This window comes from Rattus norvegicus, chromosome X, assembly GCF_036323735.1.
Source record: "Rattus norvegicus strain BN/NHsdMcwi chromosome X, GRCr8, whole genome shotgun sequence".
NCBI lineage: Eukaryota > Metazoa > Chordata > Mammalia > Rodentia > Muridae > Rattus > Rattus norvegicus.
Window position 1 is genome coordinate 119803296 of NC_086039.1, and position 17974 is coordinate 119821269.

The 17974-nt window shown below is 39.5% G+C and overlaps 1 protein-coding gene across 1 annotated transcript in view; it reads left to right on the top strand.

Moving 5' to 3' along the window:
• The window catches only part of Tesl2 (testin LIM domain protein like 2), a 32462-nt gene extending 18100 nt beyond the window's left edge, over window positions 1–14362 (top strand). Inside the window, exon 2 of the mRNA XM_056985150.2 lies at window positions 13011–14362. Coding sequence (XP_056841130.1) covers window positions 13013–14245 — 1233 coding nt within the window. The 5' untranslated portion in view covers window positions 13011–13012 and the 3' untranslated portion in view covers window positions 14246–14362. The remainder of the gene's footprint in view (window positions 1–13010) is intronic.
• Window positions 14363–17974: the final 3612 nt, after the last annotated feature.

Below are 17974 nucleotides of genomic sequence, written 5' to 3' on the forward strand. Positions count from 1 at the left end.
CTACTGATGGATGCTACTTAGGAGTTCCATTTGGCAATATGGAAAGCTCTTTTGTCCCCTTGGGCAAAAGGGGTAAATCGGAGGCTTTATTAGAGGAAAAATTTCTATGTTCTCTTTTTTCAGAAGGAGCACCTCTGAGGTCCAGTTTGTTAAATGGGGTATTAAAAGTACATCTCTTTCATCCTGAAACATTCTGATGCTGCCTGCAACAAGAGGCGATATCTAATGCCGTTTGGGTGAGACTGGGAGAGTCTGAGGCCGCATTGTTCACATGGAGAAGGTCTGATAACTCCTTTATGGGAGAAGATAGGACAAAAGCACCACGTGCAAAGTAGGGTCCTTTGGAGACTGCTTGGAATTGAGTGTGACAGAAGGGTTACAATGAGGGACCCATTATCATATTGGAAGGTTGTGCATTTTCCTTGATCAGACAGGAAATATTTCAGGTTCCCTAGTTGGGATAGGATATGTCTGATCTTTCTTGGGTAACAGGGAAAAATGAGGTACTTTTTCTTGAAATGGGTACTGATATGAGTGTGTCCCCATGGGACAGGAAGCAAAGCCCTGGCCCCCTGTGGCACTAATGGCAGGTTTCTCTTCCTCTTGGACAGAAAGGGCATTTTTGAGAGCTCCTCAACAGAAAAGAGGTGGCTGACATCCCCTTGGTCTAATGATAGTTGGGCACACCCATGGGATTATCTCCATCTGGAGATGACTCAAAGCCTTTCTTGTTCTTCAGGAGAAGTTTTGATGTCTCCTTGATCTCAGGGCTATTCCTCAGTCTACTCCTATAGAAGGAGTATGTCTGGGATTCCCATGAGTAGAGGTGGAATTCCTGAGGCTCTCTTCAAGAGAGAATGTCATTCCAGTACCTTCTTTTGTAGAAACGGAAGATGCTATGTCCTCTTATGGAATAGCTTTTGGTTTCTTATCCTTTTCTGAAAGATGAAGAATCTCTGTGTCTTCTTTTGGCAAAGTGGATGGTTTGGTTTTCACTTATCATGAATTGGAATCTTGGTCAAAAAGGAGTCTTTTCTAATTTGGATTTAGTAGATTTGGACCATCTATTGATGTCTTGGAGAGATTGGAGAAATCTGAGTACCTACTTATGAGATACTGAGGACCTGTAACCTCCTTTGGCAGAAGCAGAAGTAGTGAGCCTCGTCTTGGCCTATACTTTAAACCATGCAGCCATTTTGTATGAATTAGAAACCCCCCCCCCCATTTTGGAAAAATAGCGAAGTTTTGGACCTCATCTTCTGATGGCAGAGTATTGAGGCCTGCTTGATCTGAAAAAGCATATCTTGGTTGTGTTTTCTTTTATTTATAATGTCTGTTACAACATCATGTAGAGAGAGAAGATCTGAGATATTAAGGATAATACTAGTTCAGAAGCCCAATTTTGATAATTTGTGAGGTTAGACACTCCTTGGAGGAATAGAAGTAAATTTGAGCCCTTTTGTGGCATACATGGAAGATGTGAGCCTACTTTTGGCAGAAGGTATAGGTTTTAAACCATGAAATCATGAAAAATAATATCTGATATCCTCTTCAGGAAATGGGGTATGTGTTAACATCCTTTGGTAGATTTGGAAAGACTTGTGCTTTTCTTACAATAAGGTGAGTGTCTTGAACACTTTTCATGAGAAGGGAGAGGGAAAAGGTTACCAAGTGAATAAATGAAGTTTCCCAGAAACTGTGTTGAAAAGGAATCTCCCACAGTCTCTTGGGTAGATGGCATAGATTTTAGTAGCCCTTGGGTTGGTTAAGAATGTTCCTGTTAGCTTCCAGGGACTAAGCCACTACCCAAAGACTATACATGGACTGACCCTGGACTCTGACCTCATAGGTAGCAATGAATAGCCTAGTAAGAGCACCAGTGGAAGGGGAAGCCCTTGGTCCTGCCAAGACTGAACCCCGAGTGAACGTAATTGTTGGGGAAAGGGCAGTAATGGGGGGAGGATGGGGAGGCGAACACCCATATAGAGGGGGAGGGGGAGGGGTTAGGGGATGTTTGCCCAGAAACCGGGAAAGGGAATAATTCGAAATGTAAATAAGAAATACTCAAGTTAATAATAATTTAAAAAAAAGAATGTTCCTGTTTCCTGGAGAGATGGTGGTGTTCCCAGAATCCCTTGGTCAGGTACTGAAAGGTGCAGCATAACTTCCTTGGGTTTCAAAACTATTGGAGAACCTAGATCACATATCAAAGTTTATAGAGTCCCTGACATAGATTCTGAAGTCTTACAAATGCTTGAGCAGATGGTTGAGTTTCTGCTCTCTCTAAACTAACTGGTGAAGGAAGTAGAAATCCACGACTTTCTCATGGAGAATGATGAAAATTCTATAACTTCTTGAGAGACAGACATTATTTATAGACTGTTTTGAGTCTATAGCATTGTTTCTAATGTCCTCTGGGCTGATGCAGAAAGTCCAAGATCTTCTAGATCATATGGTGAATGTCCTAAAACCCCTGTTTCCAAACAAGACCTGGGATGACAGGGGAGTGTCTGGAGACCATCTTGTGATAGTGCTGAAGAACCACAATCCCTTGGGTAGATGGTGACCTTTCTGATGTGGTGAAGTTCCTAGAAACACTTGGTTAGATATAGACAACTTTGGACAAAACAGTCATGATAATAAAGAATCTAAGCCCTGGAACAGATTAAATAGGTCCCAATTAATTTGAAAAGATGAAGCAGAATGGAGAGTTTTCTGAGAAATGTCAATAATCCTTCAATCTTTGGGTCAGAATAACAAGGACACACAGCACCATTGGCAGATATTGAAATACCCAGTATTCCTGGGAGAGATGGCAAAGTTGCTAATGTCCCTGATGGATATTCTGAAGAAATTAAAAACTCTTGAGGAGAAAACTAATTTTCTGATATCTTTGGGGTTCATAGAAAATGTTCCAGATACCCAAGAGAATGAGGGTGAATTTCTAGAGTACCTCGCATTGCTGACTAATTTTTTAAAAGATCTCTAGGCAGAAGATGATGTTTGTAGAGTAACTTCGGAAGATGGCAAAGTTTGAAATATACCTGTGTAGAGACAGAGAGAACCAACTTCTGGAACAGATAGGAACATTATTATGAACCCTTGATCATCAAAAGGGCCTAGCACTTCATGAGAATTACGGAAGTTTTTAGAGTTCCTTTAAGGAATGGTGAAGGTCCTAGAGACTCTTGTATTGATGGCTACAATCTTATAGCTCCTTAAGTAGTGGAAGGTTTTCATTCATACCATTCTACAGGTGGTGAACTGTGCTAGAATCACTTGTGAAGACTGAGATATTTTCTGACCCATTTTATGTGGCAGAGAATATTCCAGAGTACTTGGTGTAGATAAGGTAGGTCCCAGAGAATGTTGGAAAGATGGAGAGTATTTCAGGAATATTTGGGGTATGGCTAAATATTCTAGAGAATTCTGTGAAGATGTGGAAAGTTCCAAATTGCTTTGGGGGGATAGGGAAAGGCCTCCAGCATCCTTGAGGGCAAAACTAAAAAGTCCTGGATGCACTGAGGCAGAGAGCATATTTGGTACAAACTCTGAGGTATAGAAAACAGATTTGAAATCCCCATAGGCAGATAGTAATGCTTTCAATTTTCGTTTGCTCTGGAAAAAATGAGAAAGTCTCTGAGATACCAGGCAAGGGGATGTGAGTTCTAGATCATCTTAGGAATTTGGGAAAGGTTCTGTACTCCCAGTATATCTAGGGAAATTTTCACAACACTTTGGGTAAATTTCAATGTTCCTATAACACCATGAGCAGAAAGAGGATATCTCAGAGACAATGAGACAGGTTGAGACACTCCTAAATTCATTTGGACAAATGAAGAACATCCTAAATTCACTGGAGTAGATGGTAAAGTATCTAAATCTGCTGGTGAATTATTAAATATTCCTTGGTAGCTATATGTACAGGAGAAAACTTCAGATTGACCAGTGAAGACAGGCAATGTCCTCCAGATTCATGGATAGATAAGAAAGATCCAAGAACTCACTTGATCAGATAAGGAAAATGCAAAAGACCCTAGGGAACATCATAGAGATCCTACAGTTCAGATAAAGACATAACCATGTGAATTTTGAAAGAAGGCATAGATCCTGAAGTGTATGAAGCAGATGAATCAGATGGATGGACCATTTGGGCAGATTTCAAAGATTCACATGGTCTCTGGCAAGAAGCAGAAGGTTCTTGTGTACCTTGTGTAGATGTAGATAGATCAAAAAACCTTCTGTTTAAAGGGAAGGATAAAAGTCTTTGGCAAGGTAGTAAAGGACTAACTTAGGGAAATATTGAACTTTCCAGAGGGGCATGATCAGATACCACATGGTCTGATATAGCTGATGACAATTTTCATGCACCTGGTTCAGATACAGAATGTACTGGAACACCATGGGGAGATGGCAAATCGTCTAGAGGGTCTTGGGCAGTTATAGTACTTATTAGAGACCCTTGGACAGATTTCAAATTTCCTGTCATTTTTGAGTATGGTGGGTATATGCTTGAAACATTGTGGTAGATTGTTTATGTGCTACTGTGCACTGTGTAGAAATGGACTGTGTTTCTATAACTTGTGCATGTAGGGTAAGAGTAAAAATCCCTTGGGCAGATTGAGAACATCCTAGAAAATTTTGAAAAGATGTGAACAGACACATATGTTCCCTTGTGTAGATAGGCAAGGACCCACAGCTCGTTGAAAAGAATAAGAAGATGTTTGAAAACCTTCTCCTGAGGAGGACACTCTCAGAGAATCAAGAGTATCTTCAGAACTTTGCAATGTATACATGATGCCTGGGCTTAAATAAAAAAAATCAGAAATCCCTGAGCTGAGTGCATAGGTGCCAGATACCCTTGGCCAGATGGGAAAGTTGCTGTATGTCCTTGGGTAAAAATGAATGTCTACCAGATCCTGGAGGTGATGTTGGCACAGCTCTTATCATTTCTGAAGCAAGTTAAAAAAATTCCACATCATCCCTTACATATGGCAGATTCCCCATCATGTGCTGGCTGTGTTTCTGTTGTCCCAAAATCCCTGTGGAATATGCTGAAGGCCCTGGGACTCTTTGGTTGGAGAACAAAGAAGCATGCATGAGCAAAGTTCCTTCTGCAACCCTGGAAAGTACCTTGGACTTTTGAGAAGATTATGAAGGTACAAGCTCCACAGAAGTGGATAGAGCATGATACTGAGCATCTAGTGCAGATGTGGAATATCCTGTGTCTGCTGGTGAAGACCCGAAGGAGTCTTGAGATTTCTGGATAGGTAGGAAAAGTCCAGAAGTTCTTTGGAAAGACAGTGAACATTTCACAGCATGTTGGGCAGGTGCATAACATCTCATAGCTGCCTGGGAATAACTTAAATATTTCAAAGTCTGTTGACCAAATGATGCAGTCAAATGATGCAGTTTCTCCAGCCCCATGTTTAGATGTGAACAGTTTTTAACTATTCATTTACTTATTTTATGTATAGTAGTACTTTCAGACCCACAAGAAGAGGGCATCAATTCCCATTACAGGTAATTATGAACTACTCTGTGGTTGTTGTAAATTGTACTAAGGTACTCTGGAGAGCAGTCAGTACTCTTAACCCCCCGAGTCATCCTTCTAATCCCCTAGATATCGACGGTTTTTGAGACCCTTAGGCAGATTGGGAATTTCCCAAAGCCCCTTAGGAAAATGACCAAGATCCTAGAGTTCCTTGTGCAGATAAAGAAAATCTTAGAGATCCTTGATCAGAGGGAAAGTTGCTAAGAATACCTGAGTATTTGGAGAAGACCCCAGAGGTCATAGATCAGAGGCAAACTTCTGACAGTCTGTTTTGAGGATTTCGAGTGTCATGGCATGGCTTGTGCAGATACTAAATGCACTCCCATAGCCCTGAGAAGGGGAATATCCTAGAGATGGTTGTTGAGATTTGGACATTTTCTTTCTTTTTTTCTTGGATTTTTTTATTTACATTTCAACTGCTATTCCCTTCCCTTTTTCCTCACCATAAGCTCCCTATCCCCTCCCCTTCCCCTTCTTATTCTTTTTTTTTAATTTTTTTATTGGATATATTTCTTTATTTACATTTCAAATGTTACTCCCTTTCCCGGTTTCCTGTCCATAAGTCCCATCCCTTACCCCTCCTCCATACAGGTGTTCCCCCATTCACCTCCCTTACCGAACCCCCCAACATTTCCCTGCACTGGGGGTCCAACCTTGGCAGAACCAAAAACTTTCCTTTCCACTGGTTCCTCTAAAAGACTATTCTCTGCTACATATGCAGTTGGAGCCTGGGTCAGTCCATGTATAGTCTTTTGCTAGTGGTTTAGTCCCTGAAAGCTCTGGTTGGTTGAAGTTGTTATTCTTATGGGGCTGCAAGCCCCTTCAGCTCTTTCACTCCTTCTTCTAATTCCTCCAGAGGGGATCCTGTTCTCAGTTCAGTGGTTTGCTACTAGCATTGACCTCTGGATTTGACATGCTCTGTGTCTCTCAGGAGAGATCTATATCTGGTCCCTTTCAGCATGCACTTCTTAGCTTCATCATTCCTATCTAGTTTTGGTGGCTGCATATATATGGACCACATGTGGGGCAGGCTCTGAATGGCCATTCCTTCACTCTGATCTAAACTTTGCCTCCATATCCCCTCCTATGGATATTTTTGTTCCACCTTTTAAGAAGGGGTGGAAGCATCCGCAATTTGGTCATCCTTCTTCTTGAGCTTAATGTGGCATGTGGATTTTATATTGAGTAATTTGAGTTTTGGGGCTAATATCCATTTATGACTGAGTGCATACCAAGTGTGTTTTTCTGTGATTGGGTTACCTCATTCAAGATGATGTTTTCTAGTTCTTTCCATATGTCTATGAATTTCATAAAGTCATTGTTTTTGATAGCTGAGTATTACTCCATTGTGTGTATATACCGCAATTTCTATATCCATTCCTCTGTTGAAGGACATCTGGGTTCTTTCCAGCTTCTAGCTGGACTTAAGTTTTATACAGGGTAATAAAAATGGATCGGTTTACATTCTTCTACATGCTGATCTCCAGTTGAACCAGCACCATTTGTTGAAAATGCTATCTTTTTTCCATTTGATGGTTTTAGCTCCTTTGTCAAAGACCAAGTGACCACAGGTGTGTGGGTTCATTTCTGGGTCTTCAATTCTATTCCCCTTATCGGCTTCCCTATCTCTGTAACCAATACCATAGAATTTTTATAACTATTGCTCTTTAATACTGCTTGAGGTCAGGGATGGTGAGTCCCCCAGAAGTTCTTGTGTTGTGGAGTGTAGTTTTAGCTATCCTGGCTTTTTTGTTATTCCAAATGTATTTGCAAATTGCTCTTTCTATCTCATTGAAGAATTGAGTTGCAATTTTGATGGGCATTGCATTGAATTTATAGATTCCTTTTGGCGAAATGGCCATTTTTACTATATTAATCCTGCTAATCCATGAGCATGGAAGGTCTTTCCATCTTCTGAGATCTTCAATTTCTTTCTTCAGAGACTTGAAGTTCTTATCATACAGATTTTTCATTTGTTTGGTTAGAGTCAAACCGAGGTATTTTATATTACATGGGATTATTACAAAGGGTGTCATTTCCCTAATTTCTTTCTCAGACAGTTTATCCTTTGATTAGAGGAAGGCTACTGATTTGTTTGAGTTAATTTTATAGCCATCCACTTTGCTGGAGTTGTTTATCAGGCTTAGTAGTTCTCTGATGGAACTTTTGTGGTCACTTAAGTATACAACCATATCATCTGCAAATAGTGATATGTTGACTTCTTCCTTTTCTATTTGTATCCCTTTGACCTCCTTTTGTTGTCTGATTGCTATGGTTAGGACTTCAAGTAATATACTGAATAAGTAAGGAGAGAGTGGGCAGCCTTATCTACTCCCTGATTTTAGTGGGATTGCTTCAAGTTTCTCTCTATTTAGTTTGTTAGCAACTGGTTTGCTGTATATTGCTTTTACTATGTTTAGGTATGGGCCTTGAATTCCTCATCTTTCCGGGACTTTTGTCATGAAGGGATGCTGAATTTTGTCAAATGCTTTCTCAGAATTTAATAAAAAGATCATGTTGTTTTTTGTTCTTTGAGTTTGTTTATATAGTGGATTAATTTGATGGTTTTCCATATATTGAACCATCCCTGTATCCTTGGGATGAAGCCTACTTGATCATGACGGATGATCGTTTTGATGTGTTCTTGGATTCAGTTTGCAAGAATTTTATTGAGTATTTTTGCATTGATATTCAGAATGTAAATTGGTCTGAAGTTCTTTTTATTTGTTGTGTCTTTGTGTGGTTTAGGTATAAGCGTAATTGTGGCTTCATAGAAGGAATTAGGGAGTGCTCTGTCTGTTTTTATTTTGTGGAATAGTTTGGCCAGTATTGGTATGAGGTCTTCTATGAAGGTCTGATAGAATTCTGCACTAAACCCATCTGGTCCTGGCCTTTTTTTTTCTTGGTTGGGAAACTTTTAATAACTGCTTCTATTTCTTTAGGAGTAATGGGGTTCTTTAGATGGTTTAACTGATCCTGATTTAACTTTAGTAACTGGCATTTGTCTAGGAAATTGTCCATTTCCTCCAGATTCTCCAGTTTTCTTGAGTATAGGATTTGAAGTAGGATCTAATGATTTTTTTTTAATTTCCTCAGTTTCTTTTTTGATGTCTCCTTCTTCATTTCTGATTTTGATAATTTAGATACTGACTCTGTGCCCTCTGGTTAGTCTGGCTAAGGTTTTATCTCTCTTGTTGATCTTCTCAAGGAACCAGCTGCTGGTTTTATTGATTCTTTCTATAGTCCTTTTTGTTTCTACATGGCAGATTTCATCCCTGAGTTTGATTATTTCTTGTCTTCTACTCCTCTTGGATGTATTTGCTTCTTTTCGTTCTAGAGCTTTTAGTTGTGCTGTTGAGATACTAATCGATCCTCTCTCCCGTTTCTTTTTGGAGACACACAGAGTTATGATTTTTTTCCTCTTAACATTGCTTGCATTGTCTCCCATAAGTGTCGGTATGTTGTGCCTTCATTTACATTAAATTCTAAAAATTCTTTAATTTCTTTCTTTATTCCTTCCTTGACCAAGTTATCATTGAGTAGAATGTTGTTTAACTTCTATGTATACATGGGCTTTCTGTCATATTTGTTGTTATTGAAGACCAGCCTTACTCTGTGGTGATCTGATAGGATGCATGGGATTATCTCAATGTTCTTGTATCTGTTAAGGCCTGTTTTGTGACTGATTATATGGTCAATTTTGGAAAAGGTACCATGAGCTGCTGAGAAGAAAGTATTTTTTTTTGTTTTATGATGAAATGTTCTATAGATATCTGTTAAATCAGTTTGTTTTATAACTTCTGTGTCTCTGTTTAGTTTCTTTTTCCATGATCTGTTCATTGCTGAGAGTGGGCTGCTCAAGTCCCCCACTATCATTGTATGAGTTGCCATGTGTGCTTTGAGTTTTAGTAAGGTTTCTTTTATGAATGTAAGTGCCCTTGTATTTGGAGCATAGATATTCAGGATTGAGAGTTCATCTTGGTGGATGTTTCCTTTTGAATATGAAGTGACATTCCTTATTTTTTTTGATAACTTTTTGGTATGATGTCATTTTATTCGATAATAATAAGGCTACTCCAGCTTGTTTCTTGGGACCATTTGCTTGGAAAATTGTTTTCTGATCTTTTACTCTGAGATAGTAATCAGTCTTTGTCAGTGAGGTTTGTTTTCCTGCATGCAGCAAAATGCTGGGTCCTCTTTATGTATACAGTTTGTTAATCTGTGTCTTTTTATTGGAAAATTGAGTCCATTGATGTTAAGAGATATCAAGTAATAGTGATAGTTGTTTTCTGTTATTTTTATTGTTAGAGGTGGAATTATCTTTGTGTGGCTCTCTTCTTTTGGGTTTGTTGCAAGAAGACTACTTTATTCCTTTTTCTAGGGAGTATTTTCCCTCCTGTGTTGGAATATTCCACCTAGTATCCTTTGTAGTGCTGGATATGTGGAAACATATTGTGTAAATTTGGTTTTGTCATGTATTATCTTGGTTTCTTCATTTATGTTAATTGACAATTTTGCCGGATATAATAGCCTGAGCTGGCATTTGTATTCTCTTAGATGTCTGTATGACATCTGCCCTGGATCTTCTGGCTTTCATTCTCTCTGTTGAGAACCTGGTGTTATTCTCATGGGTCTGCCTTTATATGTTACTTGACCTTTTTCTCTTACTGCTTTTAATATTCTTTCTTTGTTTTGTGTGTTTGGTGTTTTGACTATGATTTGATAGGATCAAATGTTTTCTGGTCCAATCTGTTTTGAGTTCTGTAGGCTTCTTATACATTTATGGGCATCTCTCACTTTTGATTATGGAAATTTTCTTCTATAATTTTGAGGAAGATAACTAATGGCCCTTTAAGGTGGGAGTCTTCACTCACTTTTATACCTATTATCCTTAGGTTTGAACTTCTCATTGTGTCCTGGATTTCCAGGATGTTTTGGGTTAGGATTTTTTACATTTTACGTTTTCTTTGATGGTTGTGTCAATGTTTTCTATGGTATGTTCTGCCCCTAAGATTTTCTCTTCTAGCTCTTATATTCTGTTGGTGATGATTGTGTCCATGACTCCTGATTTCTTTTCTAGGTTTTCTATCTCCAGGGTTGTCTCCCTTTGTGCTTTCTTTATTGTTTCTACTTCCATTTTTAAATCCTGGATGGTTTTATTCCATTCCTTCACCTGTTTGGTTCTTTTTTCCTGTAACTCTTTAAGGGATTTTTGTGTTTCCTCTTTAAGTGCTTCTACTTGTTTACCTCTGTTCTCCTGTATTTCTTTAAAGTTCTTCTTGAAGTCCTCTATCATTATCATGTGATGTGATTTTAAATCCAAATCTTGTTTTTCTGGTGTATTGGGATATCCAGTATTTGCTTTGTTGGGAGAACTTGGCTCTGATGTTGCCAAGTAGTCTTGGTTTCTGTTGCTTGAGTTCCTTCTGTTGCCTCTCGCCATCTGGTTGTCTTTAGTGTTAGCTGGTCTTGTTGTCTCTGATGGTAACTAGACCCTCCTGTGAGCCTGTGTGCCAGCACTACTGGAAACCAGGTTTCTTCCAGTGGTATCTAGGTACAGACAACTATGGGGCCAGTTCAGCTATGGGCACAGGCAGAAACCTGAAGGATTCTGTCCCAAACTGCTCCTGGGTTCCTGTGTCCTGAGTTTTCCAGGCAGGTCATTCGGAGCAGAAGTGGTGGTCTTACCTCTGCTCTCAAGTGTGTCAGAGCTCCTGGAGTCTGGCTTTCATCTCTGGGCACAGGCAGAGACTGGAAGGATCCTGTCCCTGACTGCTCCTGGGTTTCTGTGTCCAGATGCCTCTAAGCAGATTCTTCTTGGGCCAGGAATGTGAGCAGAAGTGGTTGTCTCCCTGGAACTCTCAGGATTGTCCACACTTCTTAGAGTTCAGCTCTCTCCCCCATGGGATTTGGGTACAGAGAGCTGTGGGGACCAGGTCAGCTCTGGGCTCAGGCAGAAACTGGACTTGTGTTTTGTATTTTAATTAGGATTTCTCCCCTTGAGTCACAGAACACAGTATACAGTTGTGTCACCTTTTCTACTCTAATTCACTTAACTCCTCTGTCAGTGATATTCTTGCTGTCTTCACTAAGTCTGAGCACTCAGGAAAGATGAAGGTATGTTTGTTTGAACAAATAGTGTTAATCTAATTCTGTTCCTTTGTTATCTAGATGATGTACAGAGAAAGGTTTTGTTACTAGTACATGTGAGCACATGTATCTTAGTGTTCACAGGAGTCCAAAGATCTCTCCATCTTGTCTCCTGTAAGTGATAATATTGTTGAGAGTTCCTGGGTTCCATTTCCCTGTCACAACTTGAAGGTACTATGTAGCAGCCAGCATCTTGTCCTCTGTCTTTTACAGTGCCACCCTTGCAATGTTCCCTGGGCCACTAAATGTGTATCATTGGGTTTGGATATGCCATAGTTAGTTGTCCTCTGCATTTTTCCAGTTGTGGATTCCTATATTAGTTTCCATCTACTGCCAAGAGGTGGTTCTTTGATGAAGAGTGAGAGATACACTTATGTATGGTTATGATTATGTATTTAGATTGCAGTCTACTGGTTTAGGGAAGTGGCAGTAGTCAGTTGTCCTGAAACTCTTAGCTATAGATAATTGTTTGGTTTTCAGTACCCGGCATAAATCTCTATTCATGTGGTGGGTCTTAAGTCCAAGTAGATAGCTATTGGTTACCCCTCAAATAAAACTATCTTGTGGGGGTGGCCACAAGATAATCTAGATTTATAGCTAGCTAAGACTGCTGATTGCTTTTCTCCTTTGTCAGCCCTCATTAAAAACGTTGAATACTATGAGAGCTAATTCTCAGGGAGGAGGCTTCCAGGTACATTCCAGAATGTATTAACATTTTGATCCTGAGCAAATTCTGAAAGCTTTTTGGATTTCAACTAAATCATCTGTAAAATAAAGAGAGGGATATAGTGCCTGCTTTCTACATGTTTTATAGGGTTTTGTGAGATTTAAATAGTACTATAATAGAATGCTTTTTCTGGTATTCAAAAACTGTTTGTCCTTGCTGTGATTGTACTTCCATAATATAAAGTAATCCTTTAACTTTAATTCCTAAACTCTTTGACACATTTGTTTGCTTTTCAATCTCGGCCTTCTTAGTTCTCCCTGTATAAGGGAGCACATAAGGGCAAAGATATGAATTCATGAGTTTTCTGACTTTCAGTATTTGTAGTCTTCTATAAAGTTTACTTTGCTTCTTTTCCTTTCATGATAAAAGCAATGAGAGTATAACATATGCTCTTTATATACTTGTAGCTTCCATTTACATACCTGGTGTCACAGTTCACTAAACAATGTGACGCTCATAAAAGACTTGAAAGTAACATCAACAAGAGAGTTAAGTGGAATTAAAGGTGTGATTTATTGAATTTTTTAAATTTTGAAAAATTATAATAATAGATTCCCTTTTGTTCCCCCCCCCTCCAAGAGATGGACTTAAATCACGAACAAGGATTGGGAGCCCCCTGTCGAAAATGCAAAGAAAAATGTACAGGATTTGAACTACACTTCTGGAAGAAAATATGCCGTAACTGCAAATGTAAGCAAGAAGAGCATGATATACTCCTGAGCACTGAGGAGGAACCAAAAGTGGGGAGGCTATTTGAAAACACCAAGTACAACACCTTGATTGCCAAGCTGAAGTCAGAGGGAATTCCTTTTGAAAACCAATATGCTATGACATTGTCCAAACCATGTGCTGCTGAAAAGAAAGTCTCCATCAACACTCTTACTCATGAGAGTGTTCCCCCCTTCCAGAAGCAGGCACTTCCCAGGAAGTACATGGAGGTGCTACTTGATGAGAAAGAGCCAGTGTCCGATTCAGAGGAGGCACAGTACTGGAAGAAGCAGCTGGCAAAGCAGCTCCCTTCACATGACCAGGACCCTTCTAAGTGCCATGAGTTGTCTCCCGAGGAAGTAGAGGAGATGGAGCAGTTTGTGAAGAAATATGAGAATGAGGCTCTGGGAGTGGGTGACATGAAGCTTCTCTCTGATGTGAATGCTCAACATTACAAGGTGCACCACCCTACTGGAGACAGAAACACCACAGCAACAGTGGGTTCCAAGGACATGTCCGCAGAGTCTAAGAAGACCGAATATCCCTGTTACTGCTGCAAACAAACCGTAAAGGAAGGAGATCTAGTCATCTTTGCGGAAAGGGCTGGCTATGATAAATGCTGGCACCCAGATTGCTTTATCTGCAGCACGTGTGGTGAATTCCTGGTGCACATGGTTTACTTCTGGAAGAACGGGAAGCTGTACTGTGGCAGACATTACTGTGAGAGCGAGAAGCCCCGCTGTGCTGGCTGTGATGAGCTGATATTCAGCAAGGAATACACCCAAGCAGAAAACCAGAACTGGCATCTGAAACACTTCTGCTGCTGTGACTGCAACTACATCCTGGCAGGAAAATTATATGTGATGGTCAGTGACAAGCCTGTGTGCAAAGCCTGCTACATGAAGAACCATGCTGTGGTGTGTCAAGGATGCCACAGTGTCATCGACCCGGAAGTGCAGAGAGTAACATACAACAACTTGAGCTGGCATGCATCCACCCAGTGCTTCCTATGCTCTTGCTGCAGAAAGTGTCTTTTTGGGGAGACATTCTTGACTGTAAAGGGAATGACTTTCTGTTCCATAGAGTGTAAGAATATGATGTGCTAAGAGCAGAACAAGAGCACCAAGCAGTATGGAGTTATAGCGGTCTACAGTGGCCTGCGTTTCATGATAAAGTGCAATTAGAAAAAAATAAAAGAAAAAAAGCTACATAGTGAACAAAAATATTTTGTCCGATATTTTCTAACCTTAATGATATTGTCTGTGTTAATTTTAAATGGCTATTTTAAGCACATATTTTAAAAAATACAGTAAAGAATTGTAGCTTTTATTTCCACACATTAAATCTTCGAGTTGGAAGATTGAATCTGTATATGTCTAGTGCCAAATATATATATATACATATATATATATATATATATAGTATTATATGTATTTGAAATTAGTGTCTATATATACATATATATCATACACATACACATATTCAAACACATACATACACATATATATACAGTTAAAATTAGTGCCCTGAGAGAGATAAATATTTTGACTTCTATGTTTATTTCACATGGACAATGTAAAGAAAATTACATGTTACCTGACATGACACTGCACACTACTCTGTCTCATTGAATTTTTAGGTCATGTGATGATGTCAGCTCAGAGAATTCTTCTGGCAGACATAATGGTACATAATGTCTGTTCTAGTGCCTAAGGCCTTGCATTCCTTGATTGAGACAAAAGGGCTTCTCACCACATCTCTCTCTATTTACTTACCTCTCAATGTTCTCTTTTGTAATTTAGTAACATCCATCTGTGGCATTGGATATTTTATACCTATGTGGTTGAAACAATATGTGCTCTTTGCTCTTAGAGATTTATTTTTGTTCAAAATTTAAACGTAGGCCACTCATCTAGGTTTTTTGGAACCCAGAGAACATTTGTAGGTTTCATACCCAGGGAATTATAACTTGCGCTGATGTCACCTATCTGTCATGCTTTGACTCAATTTTTTGCATGATTTATAGTGTTACTTTATGGATACACTCTTATGCTCTCTCTGAGCTTGCTGTAGAGGCAAGAGGTGTCTTCTATGCTTGTGTGCTCCCATAATTGGGTGTTTTTAATGTTTTCCCCTTGTATACAGTCATACATAACTATGCACTATAAATATTAAATTAAGTGACTTATATTTCATTCAAAACAAAGTATTGTTCACTTTAAAACATAAAGACATCAGGCAAATGTAGATTTTTATATGACCTTCAGACCACTAATACAATACAGCCTAGTCTTCAAGTACTGTTGACCCTTCCAAAACAACTGTATGTGCTGACCATTGACATTAAGGATTGCTTTTTGTCCATCCCTCTCCACAAAAGGACAGGCCCAGCTTTGCCTTCTCAGTACCAGTGGTCAATAATAATGGGCCTGCCCAATGAATCCAATGGAAGATGCTGCTGCAGGGCATAAAAAATAGCCTCACCATTTGCCAGGTGTTCATTTGAAACACCATAAATCATTTCAACCCCAAGTGTTACGTTCTCCATTACATAGATAGCATAGGAATTGGTTTACACAGCCAGTTCTTTATGGGTATTTAGGCACAGCTCTTCCAGTTTCCTGGTACAGCAGACAGCAGCCTTTAGTATCTATTCTCATGTAAAAACAGAAAGATAACAAACTACTAAAATTAACATGATTTCTTACAAAGTTTTGAATTTATATAAGTAAAATGGTTAGTTCTCTCTAATATCTTTCCAAGCATTATCATCTCCAATTATTCAGTCAGCTAGAAAAACAGAGTATTAACTTTTTATACGCTTCTACATCATCTTTTAATTTTCTAATCTTCATTTCCTTATCCTAGCAATTCCATAGCTTCATGTGCTCTCCTAAATCATATGTAATTTCCTATTTTTCTATTCATTCCATTTCTTTCTGAAACTTCTTTAACTATCTTTAATGTCCCCAGGATTGCCTTGACTAATTAATGGAGCACTCATTCGATTAGAGGGTACACGTGCTTCCTCATGATTCCAAATGAAAGGCCAAGTCTGGCAATGAACCATTTCCAAGAAAGACCATATAGGCTTCAGGGCCCTTGTGGCTTTGTTACTTAGGTCCTTTCACATGGCCCCAAAGGCCAAGCAAATGGCCTGTTCCTCCTCCTCCATAGCCTCAAGACCATCTCCATTCATTCATTATTCCTGAAAACTATGTGTTTCATTTATTATGGCATGCTTACTTCTGAGTGATGGAGATAGTATGCTCCCAAGAAAGACAGATTGAAAGTAAAATAGAAAAGACAACAGACCAGCTTTAGGGCAACAGCAACCATTAACACATGGGATCATGGGATCAATAACCTGGCAATGCTCCAGGGGCAGGAACTATGTCACACCTCCCCTTATGAAGCCATGCTGGACCTGGCAACAGGCCCTACTGTATATTAGGATATATAATTCTATATGATAATATAGAATTCTATACATTTTAGCATATATACTTCTATATGCTAAATTTAGCTATGCCTCCAAGTCCCCGGGGCCCTGGGAGCACCAAAGTCCATTTCTCGCAGGGCTCCTTCCACCTGGGTGAACTATTGTTGATGCTGTCTGTTGGTACCAGCTCCCCTTTAACTTGCTCAATGATAGCCACTGTGCTGTCATTACTGTAAGGTCCTTCCCTTTTGCTGTAATTAAACCATCAAGAGGTCCACTCCACCTTGTCACATCTCAGCTTCAGGCCTTGCTTGAGATAAGAGAAGCGCCTTTATATGTTCAGCATATCCAGTCTGTCTGAAGCCATCTAGGAAAAAGCAGACACTTTCCCACTGAAGTCAGACAAAGCAACCATGTTAGGGACCCCACACCACAGTCAGACTATAGCTTTAGGGAAACTAAAGCTTTATTATTTGTTTGTTTTTTGTTTTTGTTTTGGAGTTGTTTTCTTTTTGTTGTTTTTGAGACAGGGTTCCCCTGTATAGCCTTGACTATCCTGGAACTCACTTTGTAGTCCAGGCTGGTCTGGAACTCAGAGATCCCACTCTCTCTGCCTCCAGAGTGCTAGGATTAAAGTCATGTGCTATCGCCACCCAGTTTAAAGGTTACTTTTCACTTATTTATATATTTTATTTATTTACTTTACATGCAGATCACAGCCCTCCTCTCCTCCCAGTCACACTCTTACAAATTCCTCTTCCAATATCCATTTTCTTCTCAGAGAAGGGAACCCCCACTCCTACCCCCAACCCCACCCCCACCCTGCCTTGAGCTGGGCTAGCTAGTACCAGAAGAACTAAGCACATCCTCTTTTACTGAGGCTTAACCAGGCAGTCCAGCCAGAGGAAGGGTATATCTTTCAATTTTTGAGACTGTGATATAATTATATTCTTTCTCCCTTCTCTTTTCATCTTCCAGACCCTCCCATATATTCCTCCTTGTTCTCTCTACACTGATCAGGGCTCACCAGTATGATACTTTAAACATGAGATGAACAAGGGCAAAATATATGGTTAACTGAACAGAGACAGCCCATAAGGCCTTAGCCCTACACAAGAGACAACGGGCAACTATAGAATGCTGAGAGTAGAAGTAATACCTGGTGCAGTGAAGAACACACAGATTGGTTAGCAAATATCATTATTATTATTATTATTATTATTATTATTATCATCGTCATCATCATCATCATTATCATTATTATCATTTCTTTCGTTGGGGTTATAATATAACCACACCATTTTCCCCTTCCCAGCAGAATATGAAATAAATTTTCCCCTATCCAGGTTTGAAGCCATTTGGGAACCTAGTAACCAGTTGAGGTAGGGGCTTG